The 10,165-nt window shown below is 44.6% G+C and overlaps 1 protein-coding gene across 1 annotated transcript; it reads right to left on the bottom strand.

The window, feature by feature from the left end:
• Positions 1-5,802: 5,802 nt before the first annotated feature.
• On the bottom strand, positions 5,803-10,147 carry MORN2 (MORN repeat containing 2). Its single transcript, XM_032184059.1, has 5 exons — positions 10,110-10,147; positions 9,856-9,906; positions 9,296-9,402; positions 8,095-8,231; positions 5,803-5,905 (listed from the first exon to the last, which is right to left on the bottom strand). The coding sequence occupies exons 1-5, from the start codon at positions 10,114-10,116 to the stop codon at positions 5,803-5,805; spliced, it is 405 nt and encodes a 134-aa protein (XP_032039950.1). The 5' UTR covers positions 10,117-10,147.
• Positions 10,148-10,165: the final 18 nt, after the last annotated feature.

Raw genomic sequence — 10,165 nt, forward strand, 5'->3', positions numbered from 1 at the left:
CTTAGTAGCAGTTTGTTTAGTAGCAAAGTTGTTAAACTTTGTTCCCAGTGTAGACTAGTCAATGCCATGGCAAATTCCTGTGGCTTGTGTTAGCGGGCCAGTGAGCTGGCACCAGCTTGAGTAACACTGAGAACTGCTTTCAGAATTCAGAATTGTTTTTCACAATGATGGGGGGGGAAAAGGAACAAATTGGAAAGTCGAAACAGGTCTGAAAGAAATACAACCTTCTCTGTGATAAACATTTTTGGTGAAAACAGCTGTTGGCCAGAAGTTTATTGCATTTTTTTCTCTTTACCAAAACCACATATCTTTAACAGTTCTTTTGCCTTTAAATTATTAATTACTCTACCAGTTGTAGCAATATACCACCATGTAGTAGTTAACTGTTAATAACCATCAACTAGTATGGAATTAATTACATGAATATCCAAGTACATCAGCTGCATAGCCTGTCGTAGATATTTTATAGTTTTACTGTCCACTTGCTGAAGCATTGTGGGGTGTACCCTGCCAGCAGCAAGAGCATCTGGTGTGGGAGCGTAGCATTTTGGAAGCGGGAGAGCAGCAGCTCGTAATGCTGCTGGGTTGGAGAGGCAGACGTTTGTTGAGCTGTGCTGGAAGAGCAGAGCTGTCTGAGCTGGGAAACAGCAGCTTCAGCCCTCAGCTGCTGAACAGCATTATCCAGCCGCTTGCTTAGCAAGCATCGTAGGTGTGTTTGGGTTTGAATGTTGATTTCCTCACGGAAGGGAAAGAAAACATTTCTTTCATGCTGGGAAAGGATGGAGAAGAGTGAAACTGGGGGAAAATATCAGCACATGGGATATATACATGTATGCATACACACATACATCCAAACACACAAAAAGGAGACCTGTAATCCATACTGCAATCCCCTAAATACGGCAGCCAGGGGACTCTGATGCATGAAGAAAGTGCATATAAACAAGTTGCAATGTCAGGCACCTGAGGTGAGGAAAAGCCAGAATTAATGCATGAATCTGTACTACCATGCTCTGGGAGCTTTCTCTCTTAGACCACCTCCTCACAGGCATCTGAGACCTCAAAACACTCGTGTCTCTGTCTAGGTCCTGCTTCTGCAGCCCCCCTGCCCAGCACATCGCTCGGAGCTATGCCATCAGCCCCACAGCGTGAAGGATGCTGTCCGAGGAGCATCCGTGGTTGCCCTGCAGTAACACAAGGAAACTTGCAGTTGTCATGAGGGACGGTGCACATAAGGAAGGGAAACTCACAGGAGGCGCCCCCACTGCTGTGCTACAGGTAATAAATACCCTGCAACCTCTTGGATCCAGTACAAAAAAAAGAGGTATGTCTGATATGAAGAATAACCTAGCTGGGATTTTAATTAGAGAAGCGTAATGCTTGTAGAAGGGCTCTTTTGAGGACATGTCACTGTCCTGTTCCCTATCTTCTGTTCTCAGTCACATAGGACTGGAAGGGGGACCCTTGCTCATCTTATCTCCTGGGTTGTAGAAACACTGGGGTTTCCTGGTATCTGCAGAAATTTTTCCTTAGAGAGGGAACTGGAAACAATTCCCATACAGCGAGACCCACAGAGAGCTAAGTGAGGAGCTTCCACATCACGCTCCTTCAGACAAGGACAATGCCTGAACCCAGTCTCTGTCCTCTGCAGAGCTCAGGAGTGAGGCTTTGAAACTGGGGCACCAGGGATGCCGCCATCCCCTCCTGCTCCAGGCACCACCAGGAGCTCTGCTGTGTGTCTGCACCGCAAAGTAGGTTGACCTTGGTGAATTGGGTCCAGAAGATGTTCCCTGTTTTACCAGAAAGGCTGTCTTTCGCGTGTCCTTTAGCTGCAGCCCGCAATTTCCTGAGTCACCATACTGCTCTTAGTTACGTTAAATAAATGCATTATGTTGGATGTTTTCCAGCATTTAGGACTCACTGCTGGACTCCACAAATATATAACACTGCCTGTCTGCCCCTGGTTCTGTTGAATTGCTGAATATATGGAGGAAAAGTAAGCAGTCCTTCCTCAGAGCTAAAACAAAACCTCTCTGTGGTTTGGAGCGAGTGCTTGGCCTCTTGTTCTGCTGACTGCTGGGTGGGGAAGCTGTTAGTGCTGTCCTCACCGAGGGCAAGAGTTTTGCTGAACAGTTTTGCTTCTTCCTCGAGGGTGACAGAAGAGGATGGAAAATAGGACTGATGTTCAGCCCTGAGGCCCTGGGTACAGGCTGCTTGCTCGAATCCTGCCTCTGCCAGCAGGGAACTGAAGGAATAAGCTCACAGCAGGGTCTAGGTGAGCAGGGACCCGTGTAACTCTGAGCTAGCCCAGGTGGCTCAGGGCTGCATCCAGGTTTGAATAACTCCTACACAAGAGTCCTTGCAGCCTCTCTGGGTCATCCAGCACCCTGGGGAAGAACATTCATTCCTTGTGCCCAACTGGGACGTTTCCCTTTGCTGCAGCTTGTGCCCGTTGCCTTGTGTCTTTTCACTGTGTGGCTCTGGGATGAATCTGGACTCCGTCTCCTTTATAACCCCCTCAGGGCAGTTAAAAGCAGCAGGAGGCACCCCTCAGTCTTCACCTTCTTTTTTTCGATACTGAGCAAGCCCCACTCCTTTAACCCCCTTCCACATGCACCTACATGAATATATCTGCACATTAGCAGAGAGAGCAAGCCCTGCGTGCCCTCTGTGAGCCTGTTTCCTCCTCCCACAGCAAGTCCAGGCTTTGCCTGGTGTGCCAGCCCACCACGGGACACTTTCCTTGCTGACAAGCAGCCACATTGGCAGTCTGCCTTGGACCCCCACGTGGAATGGCAGAAATAATCAACTGTAGGTAGGATCACTTGTAAAAGTGACTGAAATACCTCAAGCATCAGCATGCAAACAGTCTAAGTTAGGTAAAGCATTTACAGCCTAGCCCGAGGGATAACAGTTCTTCCTTTGGCTTTCTGTCCTGTTCTCAAAGTCAGGAATTGGGGAACAATGCAGGAGAATCCCTATGTACTTTTGCTGCTTCTGTAGAAGTTGTTAAACATCCACAGTCTTCCTAAATAAATGCTTAGGATCTTCCTGGTGACTGTTTCACAATTCTCCTGGCTGAGATTGCTGTCTGTTCTAAATAGCCCACTTGAAGAACACCTCCAGTCCTCTAAGAGAGCAAAAAAAAATAATCATTGATACTCTCTTCAGTCTCATGCTTTGCCTCCAGCTAATTCTAACTCAGTTATTATCATCCAAATACTTCAATCTAGCAAGAGACCTCGATTTAGCTCTTTAAACAGTAAAAGCAAAACAGGTCCTTTCAGCCTCTCTAGAGCCCTTACTCTAAATGCATCCTCACAAGATTCTCCAGCACACTATGAAGTGAGATCTCCGTTCACCGTCTTAGAAGAAATCAGCTGGAAATAACTGGGCACTGAAGATGGAAAATATTTTAAATAGCATTTTACATGCTGCACATGCGATATGAAATACCTCCAGCTCAAGCTTTTTCCAATAATAGGAAACTGGCATTATTAATCCCACACTTCATCTCATGCTGAGTACATTTTAAACTTACCCCAGGCTAGTCGAAGAGCCTTCAGCGCTGGCGGTTGCCAGAGTTGGGAATTAGCAGTGTGCAAGGAAGGAGAGAGAGGAGAGCAATGGTGGCTTGGCGTTTCCCAGGACGGGACTGTCACATGCTAATCACTGATTTGAAACGCAGGCATAACAAATGCCTTCTAATTATGTAATCTTCAGGTCACATCCTTGCATCCCCATGCAAAAATCAGGCGCTTGGAAGGAGAAGATACCGATTCTTTTCTCTTTTAATTAGATTGGCACGCTGCTGTGAAGGGAGCACGAGAAGCCTTGGGAAGTGATGGGTGGAGGGGGCCATACGGTGCAAGCCGGGTGCTGGCGTGGTCTGTGCTACCTCGCCGAGCTCTGAGGCTGTTAAATACCTCCCGTGGCACCCAAACGAGGCAGCCAGCAGTTGGGGCAGGGACACGGGACCGGCTCCTCCCCGTCTTCTTTGACAACCTCAGTCTCCTGTCCTGCGTGGCCTCATTAAGGACACCAGGGCCAAGAGCACTTTCTCGTTCAGGGCTCAGAGCAAGGCAGCCAAAGTAGCCAAAGCAGGGGAGCAGGAACCACCAGCACTTGGGTATTTTCTGTTTCTTGGTAGACCCTGAAAAATTCCTTTCAGAAAAAAAAAAAATAAGGGGTTTGAGGGAGGTGGGAGAGTGTGAGGCAGCAGCCCTTAATGTCTGCTTCACTTCGTCACCAAGTTTCTGCAGGGCTTTTTGCACCAAATGGCATCAAGAAAACACAGGCAGAAAACAGGTAGCCCATGGCCAGGGTGCCAGGTAAAGATTTGAGCTAGTCCAGTGAGGTACTCCGGAGCAGAAGAGCAGGGAGGCATAAAGGAGGAAGAACAGAAGCAAAAGGAAGGATAAGTTCTCACTGAAAGACAAATATCAGCATCAAAGATACCCTACAGGCAGAAAACCTCAAATGTAAAACCGCAACGCCTAAATCAGTATAATTACAGTGCAGCACAGATAAAAGGAGGTGATGCGGAGTCCTTGCTAAGGAGCTGAAAGGACAGACTTGCAGGTTAATGGAAGCTCTGTGAAGATGCTGCTAACCCTGAAATTGAGCACTAGGGATAAGGATGCTGTATTTCTATCTTGGACCTGGCTATTTAGGGAGCAAAACACAACAAACTTGAGCAAAACAAAATGGTAATTCTGAAGAGGAATACCTGTGAATATAACCCAAGGAGTTACGTTGCCAAATGATCAGTGAGCAGTTTGTGTTTCAGTGTGCTGATAAAGTGCTGTTTTTTTCATTTTGATAAGAAACCAAAGAGCCCAGGACTTTTCCAAATCAGAGCAAAATGCACTGAGTATTTGAAGACACATCTGAAAGAGTACCAATTTGTACACTGTGGTCACAAGGGAAGGTGAGGGCAGGTATTTACTAAAACTCCGTTAAACATCTGGCAAACAAAGACTCAACATATTTTTTTTCCTCATGAAGCTGGCATGTTGCTTTTTTTTTTTTTTTTTTTTGTAAACTAGAAGGCAATTTTCCTGCTATTCATTAGATTCAGAGTGAAAAGAGACGTTTGAGGTACAAACCCAGACAAAAAGGGAGATAAATTTATTACTGCATTAAACCTTCTGATAGGAATGGTGACAGTGAACAGCTTCCCCTGTGTGCTCACCTGTCCACTTCCCTCCCAGAGGAAAGTGGCTTTGGTGCATGTCTTTGAGCGGTCTGCTGCTGGAGCCTGGGATTTATGGGCTTTACCTGGGAGGAGTGATTGCCATGCTGTAGGTGCTCTTGCTCTCTGTCCTAACCCCACTGTGGAATGCCAGGCCCAGTCCAAACATCAGCACTGTGTTTGCAAAAGCTTTGTGGGTGGGGATGTTTGTTTTCTGGAGAAAGTTACAGAAGCTGAGCATAAATTAGGCTTCATTTGTTGATGATGATGTGTCTGGTTTTGGTTTTTTTTTTTTTTTTGAAACTCGGGGAGAAGGAAATTCCTAGTTTAGGTTAAAATGAAAAGGAATTCTATGCATTTAACTTTTCCACCTATAAATTCACCCTTTCCAATCCCTTTTCTTTAAGGTTTTTACTTAGGAGACTTCAACCGATTAATCTGAAAATAAAAGAAACTTTATTTTATTTACCAGTGACATCCATCCTCAGGGGTTATTTTTAATAAATACATGAAGAAATCAATGCCTGTTGAAAACTCATCACAGCTGTTGAACCCAGAATGTGATCCCAGGGCTGCCCTTGACTCATGCTGCTGTCAGGACCGAACAGCTACATTCTCAGCTTCTGCTTCAGTCCCACTGCTGCTGAGCCACTGAAAGTGCCAGTCCACACCACTCCGTTTTCATCTATAAAGTCTCCTTCGCCTTCCATCCTGTAACAACACAAATCCAGCCTGTTAATAAAGAATGGGATCAGTTTGTGCAAGCACAGCGATGTGTGTGCAAGCTGGATAAGGAAAGTGCCAGGAATCAAAACCTTCCTGATCCAGACCAAGTACCTGCTTTAACTTTCTCCCACATGGTAGCTTATAAAAGCTAAGAAGAATTACGAAGCACGTGGCGTAGACAGCCAAATAACATACGCCTTCCTGTGCAGAAGTGTGTTTACTCTAACATCCTGCTAGCACATAGCCTGCACAGGAAAAACTTTGTAGATCTGGTCGTGATTTGAAGTAATCAGAGATTATGTCCTATCAAGTTGATCCTGACTTCCTTGAGGGATATCCTAAAGATGTGTAGGTGTCTGCAGCCATTTACTGTGTTGATCTTGCTGTAAAAATTCATCCTGCCTCACCCTTTCCCCATCCTTTTCTACTGTTAGGACAAAGTGCAAGGATTTACAGCCTCCAGTGGGGAAAAAAGTAACTGCCACATAAACTGAGTCCTCATAAACCATGTGTTTCTGCTGATCTTTGAAAGCTGTGATCGAGCTCATCGTTAAACCTGAAAACTGCTATACAGAAGAAATGTATGTATCAGCATCCCTTGCAAATGAGGGGAAAATAACTTCCAAAACCAATTACTGGAGATGTTTCCCTTAAAAAATGAAGGCACCTAGCAGTCACAGTGAGTTGCCGTGGTGTTGCTGCCTATTTGTGTTCTCTCATAAAAGCTGCAGTGGTCTGGTGAGCAGACACCCAGCTTGTGTGAGTAGGTGAAAACCAGCAGCCCCCAAACTGGGCAAAATAGCCTGCGTTGGGCTGTCAGGGAGCAGCGTGTATTAACAAGCACAAAACAGTCAAAAAGGAAAAGTCTGAATTTCCTGGTGAAAATGGCAGTGGCAAACAAAGATTGGGTCTCTCCTACTAATTAGGAGAGTTTGATTTTAGTTTGAATCGAGGCTATCAGCTGCCAGTGACGAGCACCGTGCTGGCCCCTTTGCAATGGGCTACATATTCCCATGGGAGCAGAGGCATCACCCTAAGATTTTTGAAAGGAAACACCCATAAAGTAAAAGCTGTGTATGTGATCTATTGCTGAATGCCCTCACTCCAGTGATGAGTATTCACAGTTTTACACTTCACGCCAAATTCACATCTGACATTCAGTATGACAGCAAAGGACAGCAGCCCTGTGGCACATTTTAACGTGCCACTGTAATAGTGTAAAATGTCTTTAATTCCCCCTCTTTGAGTTTAATATACAGGTTAATATTTTGCATTCAGGTACATTTTCCTAATGCTTCCTTTGGTGCATAATTATTTAAAAACAGAATTGGTCATATTTCTACTACTACAGCTGTTCTTTTTGGTCAGCAGCAAGGCAGGGATGTTTTGTGATGAAAGACCACATATTGACTGCACATATGTATTTTTGATTTATTTCAGATACTGGACTGTGGTGGTGCTTAAAGAAATAAACCTAGGAAATTTGACAGAGAAGTTATAAGGAAAATGAATGTGAACATTCTTACGTGAGTTTTTACAGTTATTTTTCTCATTAGATCTGTTTTGTGAATTATGAAGTAGGTATCGACTTCTTGCTTTAGGAAAAGATGGTGTCTTAGCAGTTCAAAACACCCTTATTTATACGAAATCAGCCTAGTTGTTGTTTTGTATGAGTGGCACTAAAATATTTTATTCTGAGTGATAAAAATAAACCTCTGCATTTTCTCTACAGAATTTGTACCTCAAAAGTAAGTAAAAAACATTGCAAACTATCAGTGCAAATCAGTGCTGTATTTCTGCATGTGTCTGTAGGCTTGAAAAAATTCTGAAATTTATCTGAACCGTTCTCTTCTTCTTAACTCTGCCTGAGCCCAGAGACCTGGTAGCACAAAAACAAGTGGGTGAGTGGAACACCCAACTTGAAAACTTCTGACTGGGATTGAATGACTGGCTTTTAACTGATTTGATGAGATGGATACAACTGGAATCAGCAATTTCAGATACCCAATGCAAGTTTCCCTGGTAGCAAAAGAAACCCACTCCCATGTCGGGTGAATTTTATTTGGAGTTCATGCCTTATCAAATCAAATCTACATTTTTTGTAAAATGTTGTGTAAAAAAAGAAAACAGCAACAACAACAAAAAAATACAGAACTCTTCAGCTTCAAACATACTTGTTTTCATTGAATGGTCCAATGTACTTCGCTCCACTTGGAAAAGTGTAGGTTCCTGCCCCATGAAACATGTTGTCTTTGAACTCGCCTTCATAAACTGCCCCAGAAGGATGTTCTAGCCTTCCAATACCATTCACCTGCGTTTAATGAGAGATGATGGATAAAGAAAAGGGTTAATGTTTATGCATATGGTATATTTCCTTCCATTACAGTATCTTTTCAGATTGCTGCCTCTGACTCTTCTATCTTATTCAGATAAGAGGAGAGGACAGTGACTCTTTTTCAGATTTAGACAGGTTCCTACCTCTGCAAGGATTTTAGATAACAGCTTGGAGTTTCTGACCAGTCACAGTATCTAATAAATCTTTCCTCTACTGATAGTCTCACAGGATCTTTACAATCTGTGCAACAGGGAACTGCTGTCCTCAGCCCTACAAATAACTCATCTACCCTGACAGCCTGAGGGGTTAATTAAATTTTCTGGAATTTCTTTCTGTGGATCAAGGCATTGCAAATCTTTCATTTGTTTCAGACTAAACCATGTCTGGGGGTTTAAATCTGTGCTGTAAATCTGTGCATTTTTGTACTATAATCTTAATTCTTGTCGCTGCACAAATATTTTTGTATGAGAATGAGAAAAGACAGACTAGATCTCAAAAAGCCACAAGATGCTATTTCCTAATTGCAGGCCTTTATTTGTCTCATTTCAGGGATGCCTCCAGAATCAACAAAACAAGCAGTTTTTATGTACTTAACAATTAATTCCTGGTGAACTCAGTAACCAAGGGCAGCCACTGTTTATTGGCATATCTACTGATGGCCAGAGCTCCCCTGTTTGGTTGAAGGAGGTGTGTGGGGTTCATATGCACAAGCAGAAAGGCTGTGCTCAACCAGCTATGTGCACCCAGCCCAACCACATAGGGCACCGCTACTGCCACACTGCCCAAGTGTTTCACCAGGGCCAGCAGTGCCCAGTGTATTTGTAGAAGCCTCAAGATGCAGCAGATGTCCCCACACCCTGAACATCTGAAGTCTTCAGGCTGGCTTGGGACAAGACGCCCTAGTGGAAGAAGAGCCTGGTGTTGATCTGATTCTTTTCAGGTAATGGCTTTTTTTTCCATGCATCTAAGGGTGGGTATGGTAAGACACACATCATGCTAAACCCAGACAAAGTTTGAAATTAAGGAATCCTTAAAATTACCTTGTCGTTCTTCCAGGTACCTATGTATGTCATTCCATTGGCGCTGGTGTGAACTCCATGCCCGTTCCTCTGGAGCTTGCCCTCGGGTGTCTTTGTGCACTCCCCTTCTAGGAAGCAAGGCAGGTATTTTGAATTCAAAATATAATTTGAGACCAAAAAAAAAAATAGTTCTCAGAGGGCATTTCTTCCATCTCTTGCAGACAGATTGTTCCCAGAGGTGGTCTGTTGGGGTGAGTAAGGTACCTGGGGTGGGCACCAGCTGGCAGCAGCCTGTGGCAATTCCCCCGCCACCACCAGCAGGGAGCTGCCATGGGGCAGAGCAGACCCCATTGGACCATTCCAGGGGTTTGCTGGGAATTTTTATTTCTTTAAACAACCTGGAGCCAGGTCAGCTCCTGCCTCGGTGTGTGGTGGACAGGGAGAGGCAGCTTTGGGCGTCCTGCCGTCTGTGCAGCCCTCACGCCGACAGCACACAGATTTCTCCCCACACATCCCCTGTGGGTTGAAAATCCCCACGCAGGGTGACAAAAGGAATTCGCTGCGGGGCGAGGGTTGCTTACCATACTTGTCTTTGTTTAGGAACGTGAAAGACACTTTAAAAACCTCAGCACCTGTTGAGAAAGAGAAAAAATAAAAACAAAAACGTGTCACCGCAGTTAGCCGACACCCCAACTTTCCCCATCAGTGTGATTCAGCAAGCTGCTCTCAGTGTGCTTGTTTAGGGGCTGTTATTGTTATCTTTATTTATTTATTTATTTATTTATTTATTTATTTATTTATTTATTTATTGGGGGGGGGCAGAGGGGGCGCGTACCCTCCATGGTTGCTATGCGGAAGTGTCCGCCGTTGCTAGGGGGCCGGCAACCCGGA

This window comes from Aythya fuligula, chromosome 3, assembly GCF_009819795.1.
Source record: "Aythya fuligula isolate bAytFul2 chromosome 3, bAytFul2.pri, whole genome shotgun sequence".
In the NCBI taxonomy this organism is placed as follows: domain Eukaryota; kingdom Metazoa; phylum Chordata; class Aves; order Anseriformes; family Anatidae; genus Aythya; species Aythya fuligula.